This window comes from Dendropsophus ebraccatus, chromosome 3, assembly GCF_027789765.1.
Source record: "Dendropsophus ebraccatus isolate aDenEbr1 chromosome 3, aDenEbr1.pat, whole genome shotgun sequence".
NCBI lineage: Eukaryota > Metazoa > Chordata > Amphibia > Anura > Hylidae > Dendropsophus > Dendropsophus ebraccatus.
The window spans coordinates 84,755,522-84,780,252 of record NC_091456.1 but is presented as its reverse complement, the minus strand read 5'-3'; the positions used below and the strand labels follow the sequence as shown (position 1 = coordinate 84,780,252).

Sequence of the window (24,731 nt, the reverse complement as noted above, 5' to 3'; positions counted from 1 at the left end):
ACTAAGAAGGCAAAAATCTGTTTTACTATAGCAAAATTATAGGGGAAAAATGCAATCGCTGTTATAACCATGGAAAAAACCCAGCCCTGCAGTTACATAATAAAGACAGAAAAGCAAAGGGCTAAAAATTGGCTAAATATGGATATTTTACAACACAATTATTTGTGAATTGTGGTGAATTAAATAGCCAGACTTTACAACGTTAAGCACTTAGTGGCTTTTTATTGTTAAATAAATGTTACAATCTGCATTATATTTCAACTTTTTACAGCTACATTATTAAACAATGTGCAAATTTTCAGAAAATCAACTCCTTTAAACAATGTAAACAAAATTACTCTGTTAAATATCTTTCACAGAAAACAAATTTAAGTTATTCAAACTTTGTAACGTTTATCAATTCCGAACAGTAGTGAACAAGTTAACTTCTTAAAACATTTCTAAATGGGTATCAGTTATTGCTGCTTAAAGGTCTGTGGCAGACTAGAAAGAAAACACATTAGTCAGTTTTGGAAAGCTCAACAAGGTATTCTGACATGAGGTCATGAATCCAAATATCAGCATCTGGTAATGCGGTGTCCACAATGTAGGCAACAACTTTCCGATCCCATGGGTTAGTGCTTTCATGAATCTCTTGTATAAGGGCCACAAGAGGCTTCTTTTCCACGTGGTTTCTAAACACAATCGCAGCTTCCTCAGACCACTGGTCACACTTGACGCCTAGTGAAAAAATTCAATATGTTTACAGCAATATCCTCAGTTATTTTTCACTATTTTATCACCCAGACCAAAATGGCATAAATGCAGTACAATTTGTGTAGGTCCTGCAGCACCAATCGTCCCTTTCGATGCCTTTAATTATTCTTAGCTGAATGCACGCTGGATCACCCACGTACCCCCAGTGGGTATAGTCAGATCATGCAAGAGAGTCCAGCAGCATCCACGGTTCAATTTCCAAACCTTTATTGGTGTCCAAGTCACATAAATACGACGTTTCGACCTCTGCTGAGGTCTTTGTATACTTGACAAAGACCTCAGCAGAGGTCGAAACGTCGTATTTATGTGACTTGGACACCAATAAAGGTTTGGAAATTGAACCGTGGATGCTGCTGGACTCTCTTGCAAAATGGCATAAATGACTGCGCCAATTTTCATTTTTTCCCTCCTCCCCTTTATTTCTCCATTTACAGGGCCATGTAAGGGCTTGTTTTTTTTTTCAGGAACAACGGTATATTGTGATGGCCCCTCTTAATGTACCATAAAATATATGACAGAACCCCAAGTATCAGAACACAAGGAATATGAAAGTTTATATAGCTTTATTTTTAGTTTTTTTTTTCTTTTGCACTGAAACTTTTTTTTGCAGCAAATAATTATGATTAAAATGGCCCTATTGTGGCTCATAACTGTTTTATTTTTTCACCTGAGGGACAGTATGGGATGTCTTTTGGGCCATGATCTCTAGTTTTTTTTTTCTTTGTTTCATTTCTGTGTAGATCAGACATTGTGATCATTTTAGATTAAAAAAAAAAGAACACAATACTGGCATTTTTACCCTTGTATTGTTATATACAGTAGTGTGCGTAATTGTCCGATCTGTTAATATATAAGTTTTATTTATATAATGGGAAACGGAGGGTGATTTTAACATTTATTGCGCGAGGTGCTGTGCCATATATTTAAAAAGTTTATTTTTTTTAACTTAAGTCCCCTGGGGGACTTTTACATGCAGCGTTTAAGGGTTTAATGACATTGGCAGAAATGTGTCTGGCAAAATGTGAGCGATCGCATCTTGATTGCATTTCATGGATTTACATTAAATAAAGCCTGAATTATTAAATCGAACAATTGCTGAATTACTTTTGCTTCGTATGCTGGCTTTCCTGACCTGTCTCTCCCCAAAATGTGAGAGGAAGATGTGCCCTAGGGGGCAGAGGGGGGAAAAAAAAAAAAAAAACACTACCTGGCTACAGGTTACACAGGGTCAGCCTAGACATCAATGCAGCTGCACAAATTGAATAGAATTTATAATCGGACAATACAGAGTATTGCATATTGGAATGCAATTTCAGAGCAATTTCAGCTACGTACCTGCTAACTGACTTGTTATGGCCTGAAATGGTAACTGTCTGAATTTATCAATCAGAGGCTGAACTTGCCGGGAATTAATAAGTTCATGTCGGCCAAAGTCAAGCTCATACACAGATACAAGACCATTTGTAAGGATTCCTTTCAAAAGAACCCTGTACCATCTGGAAAACAAACAAAAAAAAATGGTGAATTCGAGTTTATTTTGCAATTAGTACAAAAGTTTAGTGAGCAGCCAGGAAGTGGATGGCACGGCCGCCGCACTCTCTCCCGGCTAGATCTCCTCATGCTGAGCAGCGAGTCCTGCAGTGATCAATAACTCCTGGCATGTCAAAAGATATTTTTAATAACCGTGACTCTAAAGAGTTGTCCAGATTGAAAAACCCATTTTCACATAAGCTATTAGATAATTCATAGTTAGCAGAGGTGAATCACTAGTTCAGGATCCTTAGCTCTTCTCCAGGGTAGAGAGAGTTTACAAAGAACTAGCTGTAGGAATTGTGTTATGCTTTTAGGGGTTAATCAGGATTAGAAATAGTACCACTGTTGTCCTCAATTTGTGTGGTAATGCAGCTCAGTTTCACTGAAGTGAATGGAGTCTAGCTTTAATACCACACACAAGGACATCTGTGGTGCTGCTTTTGGAAGTAAATTTTTCCTAATACTTGACAACCCCTTTAATCTCTAAATGAGGATGCAGTCAGTTACTATTCCCAGTGTCCTAATGAGACAACCAATGTAGAATCCAAGCAAAAGGTAACAGTATCCAGTAGGTGGTATAAATGGAAAAAAAAAAAAGTCTTTAACCCCTTAAGGTCAAAGCCAATTTTCGTTTTTGCACTTTTGCTTTTTCCATTTTATGTTTAACCCCTTAAGGACAGAGCTAATTTCGATTTTTGCATTTTAGTTTTTTCCTCCTTGTGCATCAAAGGCCATAGCACTTGCATTTTTCCACCTAGAAACCCACATGAGCCCTTATTTTTTGCGTCACTAATTGTACTTTGCAATGACAGGCTGAATTTTTGCATAAAGTACACTGCGAAACCAGAAAAAAATTCAAAGCGTGGTGAAATTGAAAAAAAAAAAGCATTTTGTTTATTTGGGGGAAATGTGTTTTTACGCCATTCGCCCTGGGGTAAAACTGACTTGTTATATATGTTCCTCACGTCGTTACGATTAAAACGATATGTAACATGTATAACTTATTGTATCTGATGGCCTGTAAAAAATTTAAACCATTGTCAACAAATATACGTCACTTAAAACCGCTCCATTCCCAGGCTTATAGCTCTTTTATCCTTTGGTCTATGGGGCTGTGTGAGGTGTAATTTTTTGCGCCATGATGTGATCTTTCTATCGGTACCTTGATTGCGCATATACGACTTTTTGCTCGCTTTTTATTACAATTTTTCTGGATTTGATGCGACCAAAAATGCGCAATTTTGCACTTTGGGATTTTTTTGCGCTGACGCCGTTTACCGTGCGAGATCAGGAATGTGATTAATTAATAGTTCGGGCGATTACGCACGCGGCGATAGCAAACATGTTTGTTTATTTATTTATTTACTTTTATTTATAACCTGGGAAAAGGGGGGTGATTCAGACTTTTATTAGGGGAGGGGATTTTTACTATTAACTACACTTTTTTTTTTAACTTTTACACTTATACTAGAAGTCCCCTAGGGGGGCTTCTAGTGTAAGTGCTTTGATCTCTCATAGAGATCTCTGCAGCATAGATATGCTGCAGAGATCCATGAGATAGGCACTCGTTTACTTCCGGCTGCAGCAGCCGGAAGTAAACGAGTGCCGAGTCGGGGACGGCGCCATCTTGGAGCGGTCCCCGGCCGGCTTCAGAAACGTAGATCGCTCCTCCGGGATAACATCCCGGGGGAGCGATCTCCGCCACTAGACACCAGGGAACGGCTGAATCCGGTAATCGGATGCAGCTGTCATGTTTGCGCAAATACGACTTTTTGATCGCTTTTTATTACATTTTTTTCTGGATTTGATGCGACCAAAAATGCGCAATTTTGCACTTTGGAATTTTTTTGCGCTGACACCGTTAACCGTGCGAGATCAGGAATGTGATATAATGAATAGTTCGGGCGATTACGTGCACGGCGATACCAAATATGTTTATTTATTTGTTAGTTTATATTTATAAAATGGGAAAAGGGGGGTGATTTGGACTTTTATTAGGGGAGGGGATTTTTTATTAATAAAAACACTTTTTTACTTTTTTTTTACATAAACTAGAAGCCCCCCTGGGGGACTTGTATATACAAAGCACTGATCTCTCATAGAGATCAATGCTGTGTATATACACAGCAAAGATCATTGTAATCTATTGCCGAGCCGGGATCAGCGTCATTCCGACACTGAGGCCCGGCACGGGCAGAAGAACGGATCCCCCCCCCCCCCGGGGGGGAGATCTGTCCCACTAGACACCAGGGACGTGCAGTACAAAGCACTTCAATGCAGCTGTCACTACAGATTGCCCCAGATTGCCCGTAACCACCCCAAATTGCCCGTAACCACCCCAGATTGCCCGTAACCACCCCAGATTGCCCGTCACTCCTCCCCCAGATTGCCCATCACCACCCCAGTTTGCCTGTGACCCCCCCCCCCTGATAGCCAGTAAACACCCCCAGATAGCCAGTAAACACCCCTAGATAACCAGTAAACATCCCCAGATTGCCCGTAACCACCCCAGATTGCCCGTCACTCCTCCCCCAGGTTGCCCATTACCATCCCAGTTTGCCTGTGACCCCCCCCCCCCCCCAGATTGCCCGTCACCACCCCAGACAGCCAGTAAACACCCCCAGATTGTCTGTTACCTCCCCAGACAGCCAGTAAACACCCCAAGATAACCAGTAACACCCCCCCAGATTGCCCGTAAACCACCCCAGACTGCCACAGACTGCCCGTACCACCCCAGATTGCCCGTCACCACCCCAGATAGCAAGTAAACACTCCCAGGTTGCCCGTCACCACCCCAGATTACCTGTAATCTCATTTTAAAAATTTTTTCTTAGCAACTACGCTATTCTAATAACAGATACTAGCTGCGGTTTTGCGCCAGCAAAATGACACTCCTTTCCTTCTGAGCCCTGCTGTGTGCACATATAGTGGTTTATGCCCACATATGGGGTACCGTTGTACTTAGGAGAACCCGAGTTACAGATTTTGGGGTGCGTTCTCTCCCATACCTTGTGAAGTTGAGAAATTTCAAACTAAACATATTATTGGAAAAATTCTAGTTTTTCATTTTTACTGTCAAGTTTTGAATACTTTCCTCAAATACCTGTGGGGTCAAAATGCTCACCACACCCCAAGATGACTTCTTTGAGGGGTGCACTTTCCAAAGTGGGGTGACTTTTGGGGGTGGTTTCTCTTTCTGCGGAAAATTCTTCAGAAAAATCTGCACTGCAAATGCTAATTGGCACTCCTTCCCTTCTGAGCCCCGCTGTGTGCCCATACAGTGGTTTATGCCCACACATGGGGTACCATTGTACTCAGGAGAACCTGAGTTACAGATTTTGGGCTGCCTTTTCTCTCCTGTTCCTTGTGAAATTGAGAAATTTCAAACTAAACGAACATATTGGAAAAATTCTAGTTTTTCATTTTTACTGTCTAATTTTGAATACTTTCCTGTAATACCTGTGGGGTCAAAATGCTCACCGCATACCAAGATGAATTCTTTGAGGGGTGCACTTTCCAAAATGGGGTGAATTTTTTTTTTTCTGGGGGGGGGGTCCCCTCCACTGGCACTATAGGGGCTCTGCAAACGCACCTGGCGCTCAGAAACTTCTACAGCAAAATCTGCACTGAAAATGCTAATTGGCGCTCCCTTCCTTCTGAGCCTGGCTGTGTGCCCATACAGTGGTTCATGCCCACATATAGGGTACCTTTGTACTCAGGAGAACCTGCGTTGCAAATTTTGAGGTGCGGATTCTCTCATGTTCCTTGAGAAATTTCAAACTAAACGAACATATTATTGGAAAAATTTGAGTTTTTCATTTTTTTTTCTAATTTTAAATACTTTCCTCTAATACCTGTGGGGTCAAAATGGTCACCACACCCCAAGATGAATTCTTTGAGGGGAGCACTTTCCAAAATGGGGTGACTTTAGGGGGGGTTCACTTCGCTGGCACTACAGGGGCTCTGCAAACGCACCTGGCGCCTGAAAACTTGAACAGCAAAATATGCACTGAAAATGCTAATTGTCGCTCCTTCCCTTCTGAGCCCCGCTGTGTGCCCATACAGTGGTTTACGCCCACATATGGGAAACCTTTGTACTCAGGAAAACCTGTGTTACAAATTTTGGGGTGATTTTTCTCTCCTGTTGCTTGTGAAAATGAGATACTTTAATCTGAAAAAACATATTATTTGAAAATTTCTATTTTCCATTTTTTTTCCGGCCTAATTGTGAATACTTTCCTCCATCCCCTGTAGCAGGGGTCCCCAAACTTTTCTTACAGGGGGCCATTTCACTGTCCCTAAGATCATCGGAGGGCCGGACTGTAAAAATACAAACTATAATCAAATCCCAGTGCAAAATGCCCCCCCCCCAAAGTAAAAGCATCCCCCTTTCTCTCCCCCCCTCACCCAGCCCCCACTCAACCCCTCACTCCCCCCTCGACCAGCCTCCCCTCACTCCCCCTTCATCCCCTCAACCAGCCCCCTTACTCCCCCTTCACACCCTCAACCAGCCCCCCAACTCCCCCTTCACACCCTCAACCAGCCCCCTCACCCCACTTTTAACTCCCCCTACTTCAGCACTCAAGCAGGTATGTGGGTTACCCCCTGTATGTAGGATCACCTGCTGTGCCCCCATATAGTAATAATGTCCCCTGCATTGTCCTCCATATACTAATAATGTGTCCCTGCATTGTCCCTCATATAGTAATAATGCTCCCTGTTGTGCTCTCTATATAGTAATAATGTCCCCCTGCAATGTCCCCCATATAGTAATAATGTTCCCCTGCAATGTCCCCATATCGTTATATTATCCCCCTGCAATGTCCCCCATATAGTTATATTGTCCCCCTGCAAAGTCCCCCCATATAGTTATAATGTCCCACTGCATTGCTACAAAAAATAATAATAATTATACTCACCTAATACTGTCTTCATCTCTCCTGGCCCCTTCTCTCCTCTTCAGCCGGTCAGTCGCAGGAGGGATCCCCCAGCAGGTACCGCGACGTCATCACTGCCCCTACCGCAGGATCCCTCAGAGATCATTTCCAGGTTACATCCGGGGCGGGGGGGTCGGTGGTCCGTGCGGCGCCGAGGAGGCAGGCTGCAGGGCAGACATCTCACACTGCTCCGAGATCTGCGGTTCGTTGCACATATCTCCCCCCCCCCCCCAGGAGGGCGGTGCAACGGACCGGAGATCCCAGAGCAGTGCGAGATGTCTGCCCTGCAGCCTGCCTCCTCGGCGCCGCACGGACCACCGCCCCCCCGCCCCGGATGTAACCTGGAAATGATCTCTGAGGGATCCTCCGGCAGGGGCAGTGATGACGTTGCGGCACCTGCTGGGGGATCCCTCCGGCGACTGACCGCCGGCGGCGGTGTGGATGCGGGGCAAGGGCAGGGATAGACAGCGGTGTGGAAGTGCGTCGGGGGCCGGATAAAAAGCCTTGGGGGGGCCGCATACGCCCCTGCGGGCCGTAGTTTGAGGACCCCTGCCCTGTAGGGTTAAAATGCTCATTATACCCCTAGATTAATTCTTTAAGGTGTCTAGTTTCCAAAATGGGGTCACTTATGGGGGTTTCCAGTATACAAGCCTCCTAAATCAACTTAAAAAAAAGAACTGGTCCGTAAAAAAATCAGTTTTGGAAATTTCATGAAAACTTGATAATTTGCTGATACATTTCTAAGCCCCATAACACCCAAGTAAAGTAAAATATGTTTACGAAATGAAGCCAGAATAAAAAGGACATATTGGTAATGTGACCTAGTAACTAATTTATGTGATACTACTTTCTTTTTTAAGAAGCAGAGAATTTCAAAGTGCAAATTTTTGTAATTTTTCATGATATTTTTATGTTTTTCACAAAAAACACAAAAGATAGTGACCAAATTTTTCCACTAACACAAAGTGCTATTTGTGACGAAAAAACAATTTCAGAATCGCTAGCCTACGTTAAAGCATCACTGAGCTATAAGCGCATAAAGTGAGACAGGTCAGATTTTGAAAAATGAGCCTGTTCAAATAGGCTTGGTCCCTAAGGGGTTAATACATCATAGCAGTCACAACCTTAGGGTTGAAACATTGCTATTGCCACAATGGAATAAATATTTGCTTGGATTCTACTTTGGTATTACATTTCATCTGGAACTGAGCAGCAAAACCCCACCTGAACTGGGTGGTGCCATTTCTGGTAGAAAGCAGCCATGTTTTTCTAAGCCTGGATAACCCCTTTAACTTATTTATTTCCCAAGCAATTGTTTTGATGCTTTAAGATGCCTCATAATAGCAACTTACATAAATGCATTCAAACAATACTTACTTGTTATCCACCTTTGCAGCATAGAGTTTGTTTTTCTCTATCTCAGTCTGCTTCTCCTCAGTAGTGCTGTAGTGTAAAAGCATTTCCTCCATAAGTACTTCTAACTTGTGCAATTCTTGCCAGGGCTGGAAGACAAAATGGCCAGGATGGCAGGCCACAGAAACGAAGACATCAATGTGCTCACCAGACCTAGGCAGAGGTAGGGGTGGTGGCACATCTAAGGAAGGGCCTGTGGTGACTTGTTCTACGACAGGTTTCTTTGTTACGTAACTTTGATCTTTTCGGGACACTACTGCTTGTGTCCCAGCATCTCCTTTGCATTTCACCGTATTTGGTGCAATAGTGGCCAATAGGTTCTTCTGCTGTTTCCACAACTCTTCACTGGTGATCTGGCGATTGATGCTACGTTCAGGATCAAGAGAGGCCCTTGATGTAAAGAGATAAACTGACACCATGCTTCTTGCGTCGTCTATCTTCACTACCTGTGAAAGGACAAAATAGTAAGCATTAAAAGGAAACTAACAGCAGGTCAGAAGAATCCAACCTGGTGTTGTGTCACCCTCAGTGACTCAGGGGAAAAAAACATTTAAACCAACTGTTGTCAGAAAATTATACAGGTTTGTATTAAAAAAAAAAAAAAAAAAAAAGTACTTAGCTGCTGTATGCCCTGCAGGAAGTTGGCAGAGGTGGCGGTAGAGAGCACTGTGTCATACTGGAAAGAATACACGCCTTCCTGCAGGGCATGCAGCAGCTGATAAGTACTGGAAACTTTTGTTAATACTATTTTAGCTCATTTAGGTGATAGTTCTAAGCAACCATTCAGTGCACATATAAAATCAATCAGCGCCCTACTGACAGACTGCCTATGGCAGGCTCAGTCAGTATAGTGGTCATGGCAGACACTGAGACCTCAGGCTACTGTGACAAGCCATCAGCACAACGCAATCATATTATTGTGGTGCCGACTGTACAAAACTATTTAAATGGCACAAATCGCTAATGATCACAACATTTAAACACTTAAATAACAGACATCGAAGAGCTGTCTAAGGCTGGGTTCACACTGCTTTTTAGCATACGTTTAACAGATCTGTTTTTTTTAACGGACAAAAAAAAATAATGTCAGCAACGTTTTTGTGTCCGTTAAAAAAACTGATCCGTTTTGATCAGTTTTTTTATAATGGAAGTCAATGGGAAAACGGATCAAAACTGATGCACACAAATGAATCCGTTTTTGCAATCTGTTTTTTTCAAAAAACGGATTGCAAAAACGCAGTGTGAACCCAGCCTAACGTTGGTCATTACTGACTGGATGTTAACCTGCACAACAGCATTGCTTAACCCCTTAACGACATCGGGCGTAAACTTACGCCCTGGCGCCATGGTACTTAGCGCATCAGGGCGTAAATTTACGCCCGATGTTTCCCCGATCGCTGCGTGTTCACACACAGCGGTCGGGGAAGATGGCCTGCTATAAATCATAGCAGGCCATCATAGCTTCTCGGCACGGGGGGTGGTTAACACCCCCCGTGCTTACGATCGCTGCTATAGGCTGATCAATTCAGATCAGCCAATAGCGGCGATCGGAACCTTTCCGGGTCATCGGTGACCCGATGACCCGGAAAAAAAATGGCGGTCGGTGCTGTCCGAGGACGGCACCGACCGCCATTACTGTAAAAAGTAATGTTGATCGCCGTGCCACCGGCCCGATCGCCGTGAACGGCCGGCCGGCCGTTCACGGCGATCGGGCCGGTGGCACGGCGATCAGAGTCCCACAAAATAGTAAATACCTGCCCTGGACCCCTCAGCTAGGTAGCCGAGGGGTCCAGAGCAGGTATTTGTACATTACTCACCTGTCCCGGGCTCCTGATCGGCGTCTTCCGGGTTCGCGGCGTCCTCCGTCATTCCGTTCGGTCTTCGGGTCTTTCCGGCGGTCCTCGTCGTCTTCTTTCGGCTATTTTCGGCTCCAGCCTCGTCATTTTCCGGATTTTGCGCTCTGCTGCCCCCTAGCGGCTGATATGTGTAATACACTTATCAGCAGCTACAGGGATATTCAGAATATAAAAAAAAATTATTTTTTTTTCCCAAATTTTTTTTTTTCTATTTTCCGCACCCTATCGCCGCTGAGTGTTGATCAGCATCGCACGAAAGTGCGCTGCTAATCAGCAACTCCTCCTTTTTGGCGTAGGGTGTTTTTTTTCTATAGGGTGTTTTTTTTCTATATTCTACTGCCACGATCTGCTTATAAGTGCCGAACATAAGTGCGGCATTTATCAGCAACACCATTTTTGGCGTAGGTTTTTTTTTTATACTTACTGTAAAAAAACACGTAAAAAACACTACATTACACCACACTACATTGAATAAAGTTTGACACTACACCACTACATACCCCATATACTAGTCCCCGTATAAAGATGGCCCCCAGGGTGTTTTCGGCGTCAGAGGGATACGTTATTATTGCCTCCGACACCAAAACAGCCAGTGAGGATGAATGGGGGGATCCTTCTTTCCTCCATTCATCCTCATCATCCAGTGACGTGTCTGGGGGTAGCGTAGCGTACGCTGCCCCCCAGACACGTCTTTTCCGCCAGTACCGTCCCAATAAGAGATGACGGCATGGTGTGAAATTCTACACACTCTGTGACAGTACCTCAGGGTACACTTACAGATTTCGGGTACGTGCAAACTGCGGAATGGCGAAGGATAACCCTTTGTGCATTCCGCAGCTGGCACCCACCGGCGGACTGATGCGGGCGCATGTCTCCACCCGTGTCATAGACTCCATTCTATGCACGGGCGGAATCCGTCGTCCATCCAAAGAATGAACACGTTGGACGGAGAGCGGAATCCGCCCGTGCATAGAATGGAGTCGATGACACGTGTGGAGACGTGCGCCTGCATCAGTCCGCCGGTGGGTGCCAACTGCGGAATGCACGAAGGGTTATCTGTCGCGATTCCGCAGTGTGCACGTACCCTTAGAGTGTATGTAGGAAGGGACACCCGAATCCAGCCCCCAGATGCCCCCCCCCCCCATCCTCGGAGTTAGTGGGGAGATCGTCCGGGAACTGATCTTCCCACTGCTGGATAAAGGTCACCACCATAACTTTTATACCAGCGCCCCCCTCTTCCGGTCCCTCGCTGCCCTGTAGCTTGCGGCACGATCCGAACATATCAGAAGTAGTAATAGAGCCCTAATATTTAGCAGCCATGGAGCGGACCCAGCGCTTCTGGATATGAAGGACCCCGTATCGCACCAGGACAACATTTTCCAGGTGACATCCCCCACACTGGAGAACGGGAGACCCCAGAAGAAGTGCAGAGTGTGGCGTAACAGGGGGATCAGGAAGGACACCATTTACCAGTGTGACACCTGTCCTGATCCCCCCGGCCTCTGCATACAGGATCGCTCCAAGGCGTACCACACGTCACTGGGGTTCTACATTATCTAAATTCTGTCCCTTATTCCTATTTCAGGGGTCACGTTGATCCAGGGATTATTCTGATCGCCATTATGGAGTCAGGAAGGAATTTTTCCCCAGTGATGAGGCTACTGTCGTCTGCCTCACGAGGGGTTTTTGCCTTCCTCTTGATCAACACAGGTTGAATTTGATGGACACCTGTCATTTCCAACCTTATAAACTAATAATTGGCCTAATACCCCCAAATAAATTAGAATTGTCCCTTTTCCCCAGCTAAATAGGTATGGCCACCATTCCCATTAGAGGAAGCCATGATGCAATTACAAAGCCTCTGTGCGGCCAGGACAGTAGAAACCCCCCACAAGTGACCCCATTCTGGAAACTACACCCCCATAAGGAATCTAAGAAGGGGGGCAGCGGGGATATGGCCCCCTGGTGACGGCCACATTTGGGACGTGAAAATGAAAAAAAATTGTATTTTTTATTTTCTCGGCACATGTTCTACGTAAGTGCCCGTCACCAGTGGGGTCCATATGCTCACTGCACCCCTTGTTAGATTCCTTATGGGGTGTAGTTTCCAGAATAGGGTCACTTGTCGGGGGTTTCTACTGTCCTGGCAGCACAGGAGCTTTGTAATTGCGACATGGCCTCCATCCTCCATTCCAGCCTCTAAATGGCGCTCTGTCCCTTTGGTGACTTGCCCTGTGCCCATATGGCACATTATGCCCACATGTGGGGTATTTTCGTACTCAGGGGACACTACCCTACACGTTTTGTGTTCATTTTCTTTTTTAACCCCTTGTGGAAATGGAAAAAAATCAAGGCTAGACCAACATTTAGTGTAATTTTTGTAAAATTTTTACTCTAAATTATTAATCTTGTCATGTTTTTTCATTTTCACAAGGGGTTAAAAGATAAAAAAAAACATTTAATGTGTAGAGCAATTTCCCCTGAGTACGGAAATACCCCACATGTGGACATAAAGCGCCATGCGGGTGCAGGGTGAGCCTCCGAAGGGAAGAAGCGCCATTTGGTTTTTGAAGGCTGGATTTGGATGGAATGGATTTCGAGGGGCCATGTTGCATTCAAAAGGCCCCTGTGTTGCCAAGACAGTTGAAACCCCCCACAAGTGACCCCATTATGGAAACTGCACCCCTCAAGGAATGTAACAAGGGGTGTAGTGAGCATATGGACCCCACTGGTGACGGACACAAATGTGGAACAATGTGGCGTGAAAATGAAATATTACATTTTTTACACTATAATGTTGGTTTAGCCTTGAATATATCATTTTCACAAGGGGTTAAAAGAGGAGAAAAAAAACAAAATGTGTAGCGCAATTTCCCCCGAGTCCGTAAATACCCCACATGTGGACATAAAGCGCCATGTGGGCGCAGGGCAAGCCTCCGAAGGGAAGGAGCGCCATTTCGTTTTTGAAGGCTGGATTTGGATGGAATGGATTTTGAGGGGCCATGTTGCATTCAAAAGGCCTCTGTGTTGCCAAGACAGTTGAAACCCCCCACAAGTGACCCCATTATGGAAACTACACCCCTCAAGGAATGTAACAAGGGGTGTAGTGAGCATATGGACCCCACTGGTGACGGGCACAAATGTGGAACAATGTGGCGTGAAAATGAAATATTACATTTTTTACACTATAATGTTGGTTTAGCCTTGAATTTATCATTTTCACAAGGGGTTAAAAGAGAAAAAAACACACAATATATGTAGAGCAATTTCCCCCGAGTCCGTAAATACCCCACATGTAGACATAAAGCGTCATGTGGGCGCAGGGCAAGCCTCCGAAGGGAAGGAGCGCCATTTGGATTTTGGAGGTTGGATTTGGCTAGAATGGATGATGAACGCCATGTCGCATTTACAGAGCCCTCGTGCTGCCAGGACAGTGGAAACCCCCCACAAGTGACCCCATTCTGGAAACTGCACCCCTCAAGGAATCTAACAAGGGGTGCAGTGAGGATATGAACCCCTTGATGACGGGCACATTTGTGCCATGAAAGTGAAAAAATGAAATTTTTCCCTTTCACGTCACATTGTTTCACATTTGTGCCCGTCACCAGTGGGGTCCATATGCTCACTGCACCCCTTGTTAGATTCCTTGAGGGGTGTAGTTTCCAGAATGGAATCACTTGTGGGGGGTTTCCAGTGTCTTGGCAGCACGAGGGCTCTGTAAATGCGACATGGCCCTTGAAATCCTTTTCAGTGAAATTCAGCTTCCAAAAGCCAATTGGCGCTCCTTCCCTTTGGAGGCTCGTCCTGCACCCGCTTGGCACTTTATCGCCACATGTGGGGTATTTCTGTACTCGGGAGAAACTGCGCTACACATTTTTTGTCTTTTTTTGCCTCTTATCCCTTTAAGAAAATGAAAAATTGAAGGCTAGAACAACGTTTTAGTGTAAAAAATAAATTTTTCTTTTTTCACGCCATATTGTTCGGAAAATCTGTGAAGCACCTGTGGGGTCCAGATGCTCACCGCACCCCTTGTTACATTCCTTGAGGGGTGTAGTTTTCTAAATGGTGTCCCTTTAGGGGTGTTTTTTAGGTTTTGACACCCCAGAGCCTCTGCCAACCTGAAGTGGTACAGTCAAAAATGACCAAATATAACGGAGGCGTTGAAATTCACTAGGCGCTCCCTTATATCTGAGGCTTGTGGTTGCGTCAAATAGCGCAATAGGGTCACATATGGGGTATTTCTATAAACTGCAGAAACGGGGCAATAATTATTGGGGTGCATTTCTCTGGTAATAGGTTTATAATTATGAAAAATATTGGATTACAATAAAATCTCTGCACAGAAAATTAAAATTTTCAAATTCCTTACACACTTCGCTTTTATTTCTGTGACTCCCCTAAAGGGTTAAAACACTTTCTGGATGTGCTTTTGCAGAGTTTGGGGGGTGCAGTTTCTGAAATGGGGTGCTTTGTGGGGCTAACATACAGGCCCCTCAAATACACTTTAAACCTGAACAGGTCCCTAAAAATATCTGATTTTGAAATTTTACTGAAAATTTGGAAATTTGCTGCTAATGTTTTAAGCTTCCTATCGTCTAAAAAAAATGAAAGATAGTTTAATAAATGCCGCCAACATAAAGTAGACATGTTGCTAATGCTATTTAATATATAATTTATGTGGTATAACCACTTTCTGTATACGCAAAAAAGTTTCAAAGTTGGAAAAATGCATTTTTTCACATTTTTTCACATTATTTGGTTTTTTTTCATAAAGATTTGTTATGAGTATCGACTCCAATTTACCAGAAATGTAAAGTACAACATGTCACGAGAAAACAATCTCAGAATCAGCCGGATAGGTAAAAGCATCCCGAAGGTATTAATGACTAAAGTGACACTGGTCATATTCATAAAATTTGTCTCTGTCATTAAGGCCATTTCAGGCTCTGTCCTTAAGGGGTTAAGTCCATGCCTATCACTCAAAGAAAACAAAAAGCATTGTAAAGCAAACTAAAAGGTACAGAGTTAAAAACTTTCTATGGTTTCTTTACACACATTGGAGATGGACATATATGCATTGAAGATTCTGTTAGAAGTCCACGCTACAGATTCCAGAAAAAAAAAAAATCCCCATACAACTGACATATGTTGTGTAAGCAGGTTGCAGTTAGGCAGGGTTCACACCATGTGTAAAAAGGTATGCGAATGATTGGAATGTATCCTTTCATGTGGTAGGACGCACTAGTAATCTGTTTGGACAATTAAAGTGAATGGCCTTGCTGCAGTATACCTTTTCAGGTTCAAACTTTTTATTGAAACTTATTTTTCATATAACATAACAAAAAGGTTAACAGCAGCCAATAACCAGGTAATTCACTAAATGCTCATATACAAGTCACCTTATCTATACAGCTGACCAACAGTTTCTTACATTAACTTGAAAGTATTCACATGTTTAAAAGGGAACCAGTCAGCATGATTGTGCCGTTATGGTTCCCAGCAGCATACTATAGATCTACTGTGCAGCTCACAGAGCATACCAGCCTGCGGCAGTAGCTTTACAGAGGAAAAAGAGGTTTTATTATGCCTTGTGAGGCCGGAAGAGGGGCGGCAACCAGTCATCTGGGCGAGGAGCCGCTTGTGACAGCTCTCTGCCTGACAGAGAGCTCTGTGGGGATGATTGACAGGCAGAGCGGCCACTAATGGGTCTGTCTGTCATCCCTGCACTACACGCTGACACTACAAGCTCCCCGCCAAGATTAGTTGTTGTTGTTGCTGCCGACCTTTGAGGCATAATACATCTTTTTCCCCTTTGAAAAGCTACAGCTACAGCTGATATGCTCCATGTGCTGCACAGCACATCAATACTGTGCTGCAGGGAATCATAACAGCACAGCCATGCCGGTTGGCTCCTTTTAGGCCCCGTTCACACCACGGAATTGGTGCCAAATCCTGCCTTCAAAGTGTTTGAATGGGAGGGCTCGCACGCCTCCGCTCTCCTCCTAAAGAATAGACATTTTTATTTCTCCCTATGGTTTGCGTCAGGTATGCAATGCTATTATTTATTAATCATTTTCAATAAAAAAAAAAAAGACAAAACTGTATGACAAAAGCTACAGTGGTGTCAGTATGTTACTAAGATAAAGCCTTTGATATTCCTTCGATTTCTAGCAGTATACACCTTTTTGTCAGCTTACTGATGTATACCAGGCATGCAGAACTTACATGTGTGATGAATCCAGCTTTAGGGTCTGTCCACACATAGACTCGCAGCAAGATTTACGCTGCAAGTCTGTCAGGTCTGAACCACCGCTGCGTGTATGTAATTCTGCCGGCCCCTTAACCCCTTCGGCTCCCGCCTCACTGTGTCTGTATATACATTACCTGTCCTGCTCTCCCGCCCAGCCAATCAGTGGTTAAGGGGCCGGCAGATTTACATACACGCAGCGGTCGTTCAGACCGCTGCGAGTATGTAGTGAAAGGGACCTGCCAGGACCTGACAGACTCGCAGTGAGATTTACGCTGGAGTCAGTACGTGTGGACAGACCCTTAGGGTGCCTTCTCACGTACCAGATTCGCAGAGGATTTCACGATGCCAGTTTGCAGCAAAATCCACTGCAAATCCTGGTACAGTAAAGTTAAATGGCGTCACATACCCGCAGCGGAATGAAAACCCATTTAACTTCACTGTACCAGGACTCGCAGTGAAATTCGCTGCAAACTCGCAGCGCGAGACCCGCTGCGAATCCGGTACGTGTGAAGGTACACTTACAGTGAGAAGAACATGCCCATTAGAAAATAAGGAAATCATATATAATGCTTAGATTCAGGAAAGATTACACATGAATATGGAATGCTTTGGATGATAGTTACCTTGATACTACATTCAGGACAGTTTAAAACTGTGTTTCGAAGCCACAAAACAGCATCGGGTGTCCACATGCCAATGTTAAGTGGAAGATCAGCAAGGCAGCATCTTGTGGCCTAAAGACAAAAAATATCCATTAAAAAACAGGTTAAAACTGTCAGACGCATGCTAGAGTTAAAGAAACAAAACAAAATTCTTTCAAAATTAACTGATGCCAGAGTTTTGTAATTTAATTCTATTAAAAATTCCAGTACTTATAAGCTTCTTTATGTCCTGCAGGAAGTGGTGTATCCTTTCCAGTGTGGAGAGCAGGAGAGATTTCCTATGGGGATTTGCTACTGCTCTGGACAGTTCCTTACATGGACAGAGAAGGCAGCACAGAGCACTTTGTCAGACAGTTAAGAATACACCACTTCCTGCAGAATATGCAGCCGCTGATAAGGAAGAGAGGCCACGGAGATGATGTGACATGTGAATCATCCTCCCAGTGGTCTGTATCCCCTCCCTGCAGCAGGGCTGTCATTTTTTGGTAAGAGGATATAAGGGGCAGAGCTGAGCCAGGCACATTGTGCAGGACACTGGTGAGCAGAGACAGGGCTCCTCTGCCCCCTCAGCTCCCAGAGGAAAGCAGTCACCAGCATCAGCAGCAAGCCTCTGAAGAGAAGGGTGGAGCCAGGTGACAAGCGCTACACAGCGGGAGCAGATAGAGAGCAGGAAACAGAGCAGCCAAGTGTCTTTAGCACGTCTAGCTTTTTTTTCCTAGCCGTTACCTGAGGTGGTATAGTTATTAGATCTCGTAGAAACGGAGACGGAATTTCTCTCAGTTCCGACACCTTCACGGAAGAAATTGTTCCAGAATCTAGAAACTGAACATCTAGAGCTCGACTACTATGGACACTTGTTATCTGCATGTATAGATTAAAATTGAAAAAGCAATTAGTAATTCAACATTGAACCAATACTTTCCTGCACCTTAACAAAATAATTCAGGCAATAACTGTAAATGATCCTGCAAGCTGTAAAATCATAAGTAGATTTATGCACCTTACACCCTGTGTGTTCCTAACCCCAGCACTCACCTAACAGATTATCACTCTATTCTTAAGGCCCTATTACACCAACAGATCTGACAACAGATTATCTGCCTAAGATTTGAAGCCAAACCCAGGAACAGACCATAAAGGAAAGACTGGATTTCTCATCTTTTCAAATCCACTCCTGGGTTTGGCTTCAAATCTTTGGCAGATAATCTGTCGTCAGATCTGGTGTAATAGGGCCTTTAGTTTACATTACACTCACAGACATTTTCACAATATTTATTCCCTCCACCCTACATGCTTATAATTATGACATACTGCATAATACTAAAAACAGGCAAACTTAAAAAAAATATTCATCTGTAAAGACCTTACCTCCACACGTGCCCATGTCCCCTTGCTGTAGAACAGGCATATTTTTCCACAGAAGGGAAGTGATAAAAATATATCAGAAGTAACAGTCTATAAAAAGAGGGGGGGAAGGATTTACTAACTTATTAATAAGCAGAGCGCTAAACATAGGAATAAACATCAACATGTCTATCTTTGCCAGATTATACAGAAAGAATTGCACTACATGGAGGGCTATTCTTCCCATTAAAAGGACAGAACCTCACTGTAAGTCAATGGGGTCCATCATCGATAGACTGCATCCAATGTATGATGAATCCCACAAAGCCAATGTGAACAGAACCTAATGCTCCTGTGCTTATAATTCAACATTTTGTTGGTATATACACAAGGTAAAACATTACATTGTACATTTTAAACTTTTCATTAAGATTTCGACACAGTCTTTTTCACCAATATCTGATGGGCAGGGGTTTGACACCTGGTACTGATGCCAATCGTTTGCCAAAGATGAGGTGCCCATACAAACAGTGAATGGAGCCAAGCAGAAAGCCCCATGCATTGCATAGTGACCATGCTGGATTTCTGCAGCTCAGAAAAATTTCAATAAGAGCTGAGCTGCAACAACTGGCAATCGCCTCCACATAATGTACTGCGCTGTCCACTTCCAGCTCTGTTCACTGTGTTCATGCTGGTGGCACAGCTCTGGCAAACAGCTATTTGGACATCAATGGGAAAGTCCAAGGAAACTCCTTTAATAGTCCAAAATAGCTAAGCATACCTTTGAATCAAACTCTGTTTCAACTTTTTGTAGTGTCTCCTTCAGTTTAGTCAGTCCTTTTGACGGGACCTGACAGAATAATGTACCATCAGAACAAACATTGGTCACAGTCACATTTGTGTATGCAGTATTCACCTGAAAAAGAGGGGGAAAAAAGAAAAAAACACCCAAATTGCCGGTTTTTGTCACATCATATAGTAGAATAAAAAACATGAAATTATCAAAAAGTCCCATCTACATTAAAGTGATACTGTTCAAAACTACAGGTCGTTGCACAAAAAATAAACCCTTAAACAGCTCTGTACGTATACAATTTAAAGAGCTATGGCTCTTAAAAGATGAGGGAGAAGCTGTTAAACAATCTAACACTGCCATCTATTCTGCAGTATGGGCTCATGCACACTGAGCAAAAGGTGAGGAATTGAAGAGGAATCCACTGTTAAATTCTGCTTGAAATTCCTCCCGTAAAATATGTACAGAGCAACGTCCCATTGTGTTTAATGGGATTTCCGCTCTGTTGTCCACACTGTAGAATTTCCGAGCAGAATTTTCTGCCTCAGATCTGCTTTTTGACCAAAGTAGCAACAGGTCACTTCTTTGGGCGGAATTTGCTAGAGGAATCCTGTAGAAGTCAATGGGGCTTGAATTCTGCTTAAAATTCCCCTACTGACTTCCGGTTCCGGCGCGTCCTGAGATGGCGGCACCTTAAGTGAGCTCCGGCACCCTCTGCTCATAAATCCTCTCCCCGCACTGATACCTGCACACAGCGGCATCGCTGAATCTCGTCTCTGTCTCCTGTCACAACCAGGAAGGCAGGGAAGTCCATAAAAACAGCGGGGAAACATCATAAATCCCATCCTTTCATCCTCCCTCACATTCCAGTCACGGGAGTTAAATCAAAGATGGCGCTGACGCGCGGCTCAGCTGCAGAGCCTGTCACAGAGGAGGCACACTCCTCACACATGTTAACCCCTGAAGCCTCAGGAGGGGATTCATTAATACCTGGCCTCAATATTTCTTTTAAAACCCTAGCCATTGAAGTTGCCAGGATTTTAGCTCCAGATATTAAAGCCTCCTTGGATGCTACTATAGCTTCTTCCCTGTCAGTCATACAAGGAGACATTGTCAAACATACCACACAAATTTCTGAACTTGAAGAAAGAGTTAACCTTCTGGAGGAAGAACTGCACCTCACAAAATCAAAACTCCAGCAAAATATACGTATTACATCTTCATTACAAACCAAAACTGATGACCTTGAGAATCGCTCAAGACGCAACAATTTACGTATAATAGGTCTGCCTGAATCTATTCCAGCTACACAATTACATGCTATTTGTTCACTAGAAATTCCACAAGCACTGGGTATACAAGGTCCTGTTACTGTGGAAAAAGCTCACCGAATTGGTCCTCCGTCTACAAAACAAGATGCTAATTACAAAGAACCAAAACCCAGACAAGTGATTGTTAAATACCTGAACTATAATGATAAAAACAATATATTACAAAGCTTTAAAAAGTCTACCATTGACACAGCAATACGAGGACACAAAATCCTTATGTTTAACGACTACTCCGCAGCAGTGGTTCAAAAACATAAAGTCTTTGCACATATTTGTTCTGCCCTGGTGAAAAACCAAATACGTTTTGCACTCCTTTTCCCAGCCATACTTAAAATCTTTAAATCTGATGGCTCAACCTGCATATATCACTCTCCTGACGAAGCTATGACCTCCCTTAAAGATGTCAAAGGCCTTACACCACTTCCACAAGATAAAAACAAAAGACGTCGTCTTGACAGCCCCACTGAGACCATAGAAAAAATGGAACAGTCGTAGGATGCCTATAGCCTATGGATTATAATATATGCTATGCTCTCCCACCGTGAATACCTATATAGCCTATATTTAGACATTTCCTTTTTTTATTTCTGGTAACGTTACTCCTTTATGGGGAAACCTCTTTCCCAAACATTATTAAATTTTACTTTTACTCTACTTTTACTCTAATATCTATAACACAATTTCTTAGAGTTTAAAGTGTCACTGTCGTGAATTTTTTTTTTGCAGAAATCAATAGTCCAGGCGATTTTAAGAAACTTTGTAATTGGGTTTATTATCCGAAAAATGCTTTTTTATCATGAAAAAGCAGTTTGAAGCTCTCCCCCCTGTCTTCATTGTTCTCCTATGGAGAGAGCTAAAGAAAAGACCAAAACAGGACAACAAAGAGTTAATCTACAAATCCCTCACCCGTTATCTGTTCTGACCATCACCAGTGACCTGTCTGAGCTTGGATTACAGCTGTCACCCAGTTCCGTGCCTGTAATCCTCTGTTATCTGCTTTCTGCTGCCGGCTAACTCCCTCCTTCCTCCTCCCCCCTCCCCTCTCCCTAGAGCAGACAGGGTACGTCTCCTGCAACAAGTCACAATTTTCAGATTTTTCAGAGTGGATGAAAAAGAGGAAGGAGGGGGGGACCTGGGAAAAGGCTTTATACATGCAGATAATGGCAGATTTGGCTAATAAACCCAATTACAAAGTTTCTTAAAATCGCCTGGACTATTGATTTCTGCAAAAAAAAAAAAAATACGACAGTGACTCTTTAAGTACTATAAGACTGTACTCTAGTCTGCCATATGTTCTTCTTTTCATAATCTTTTCCCTTTCCCACCTCCCCCCATCTTCAATCAGTGTCCTCCACTGGTTCCTACTGTTACCTGTCACTTACATATCTGTCTTACTCCTTACTCTCCCCCACCCCCTCCCGTGATAATTCTTTTCCTCCTTTTTGCTAGGAGGATGAGGGATAAATACTTTGTTTTAGCTCTCAACATGTTGTGAGTAGAGGTTGTTGTGAATAATTTTTGGTTTATATTTACCCTCTCATCAATGCGGAGTCTGCGAATGCTCCAGTCATTGAAAAACACGAAAAAAGTGAAGTCCTTACATATCTTGCTTCGCTTATTTCATGCAGTTTTGTTACTGTTCTTTTCAGGTTTCACCTCTTGTTTTCCTATATTATCTAGGTACTATCTTATCATTTCTAATCTACATATTTCTTCCTATGCAATGTGCTCCCAGGGTCCTAGCGATACATCTCTTCTCTCTTATAATATTTTATGAGGTTTGTAACTTGGAATGTTAAGGGGTTACGTTCCCCTTCTAAACGAACTTCTGTATTGAAACATCTTAAAAAACTTAGAGCTGATATTGTATTATTGCAAGAAACACACTTAACTGAACCAGATTTCTTCAGACAAACGGTTTTGGGTAGGAGCGGTTTATGGATCACCAGCAGTTCACAAAAAATGTGGGGTTATTATTCTTACACACAAAAATCTTGCCTGTTCAGTAATATCACAATATAATGATAATGAAGGGAGGCTATGCCATCTTCTTATTGATACTCCGGCAGGCAAGTGTAGTATTTATAATGTTTATGGGCCCAACAACCAAAAGCCAGTTTTTTTCAGGAAACTAGAAACTCTTATTTTACAAGATGACACAACCACTAAAATAGTTTGTGGAGATCCAAATACGGTCCTTCACACTGCTGAGGATAGAAAAAGAACTAGGGTCCCCAATTTGGATAGTTCACCTCAAGAAATCATATTATCTACCTTCCTGACTTCTACTTCTTTATCGGATGCATGGCGTCACCTACACCCTGATAGTAGGGAATACTCTTTCTATTCTCATTCCCAAAATGCCTGGTCTCGAATAGATTATTGTTTAGTATCAACAGAAGCGCTTAGCAAAGTGGAAGATTCTGACATACATGACCTGGTGATTTCCGATCATTCCCCTGTTAGTCTACAATTAAGAGATATTTTCCAAAAGGGCACTGACATCATTTGGAGATTCCCTTCCCAACTTGCCACTGACGAATCATTCACCAAACTCTTAAAATCTTGGTGGTTGGATTTCTTCTCTAATAATGCACAACATACACAATCACCCTTACTTTTCTGGGAAACTGCATCAGAGGCCATATAATATCTTTTGTAGCTGCCCGAAAACGTGAAGCACGAAAAACATACCTTAATCTAACCCAAAAATTACGTACAGCATATACAATATTTTTAGCTTCTCCTTCAGATGAAAATAAATCCAAATGGATAGCATCCAGGAAAGCTTTTGAAATGGCTGAGGAAAAGCTTAATGTCATTTACAAAGACCAATATATGGCTCGTCTATTCCGTTATGGGAATAAGTCAGGAAAAATGTTAACAAATCTCGCTAAAGGACGTAAACCTGCTTCCTACATTACTGCACTGAAAGATAAGGTGGGCACTATACAAAAAGATCCTAAAAATATTTCAAGTATCTTACAACAATATTATAGGACACTCTATTCAAAAGACGTACTTGATCTTGATGCCAGCAAAACATTTCTAGATTCTTTACCTCTACCTTCTATTGACAATTCTTCTCTTCTTACTTTGAATGCACCAGTTACACTGGAGGAGATCACCAAAACAATATCCTCATTGAAAAACTATAAAGCCTCAGGTCCTGACGGCTACAGTGCAGAATTTTACAAATGTATGTCACCTGACATCTCTTCTACCCTTCTCTCCACTTTCCAGGTTATTTTAAGTGATCACCAAATGCTACCCTCAGGGAACACAGCGTACATAAAAGTCTTACACAAGCAGGGTAAAGATCCCACATCCCTGTGTTCCTACCGGCCAATATCATTGATTAATCAAGATCTTAAAATATTAGCAAAAATTATGACTAACAGACTGGCAGATATTCTACCCTTACTGATCGGAAGTCACCAGGTTGGTTTTATAAAGGGACGCTCAGATGTTACCAATATAAGAACCGTTTTGGCAGCTCAAGCGGCTGTTCAAAATAAAAGTCATTCCAGTCACTCTCCAGGCCTATTAGCTATTGACGCCGAAAAGGCATTTGACAATATCAGTTGGGAGTGGCTGGATATGACTCTATCCAAGTTCGGGATTATAGGTCAATTTAGGGATTTTATTTCTACTATATACTCATCTCCAAAAGCTAGAATTCACACGCCAGGCTTTCTATCTGATAGCTTTCCTTTGCAAAAAGGAACTAGACAAGGATGTCCCCTGTCTCCATTATTATTTAATTTAGCAATGGAACCCCTTGCAAGATACTTTATTTCTTCGGATGTTTTCTCAGGTATTCAAGTCGGTTCCCAAATTATAAAAATAACATGTT

General features: G+C 43.0%; 1 protein-coding gene across 1 annotated transcript in view; it reads right to left on the bottom strand.

Moving 5' to 3' along the window:
- Positions 1–202: 202 nt before the first annotated feature.
- TDRD7 (tudor domain containing 7) overlaps positions 203–24,731 on the bottom strand; it is a 94,526-nt gene continuing 69,997 nt past the window's right edge. The window contains exons 11-17 of the mRNA XM_069962119.1: positions 19,533–19,667; positions 18,776–18,862; positions 18,134–18,268; positions 17,369–17,479; positions 8,604–9,085; positions 2,092–2,252; positions 203–720 (exon numbers count right to left, since the gene is read on the bottom strand). Coding sequence (XP_069818220.1) covers positions 500–720; positions 2,092–2,252; positions 8,604–9,085; positions 17,369–17,479; positions 18,134–18,268; positions 18,776–18,862; positions 19,533–19,667 — 1,332 coding nt within the window. The 3' untranslated portion in view covers positions 203–499. The remainder of the gene's footprint in view (positions 721–2,091; positions 2,253–8,603; positions 9,086–17,368; positions 17,480–18,133; positions 18,269–18,775; positions 18,863–19,532; positions 19,668–24,731) is intronic.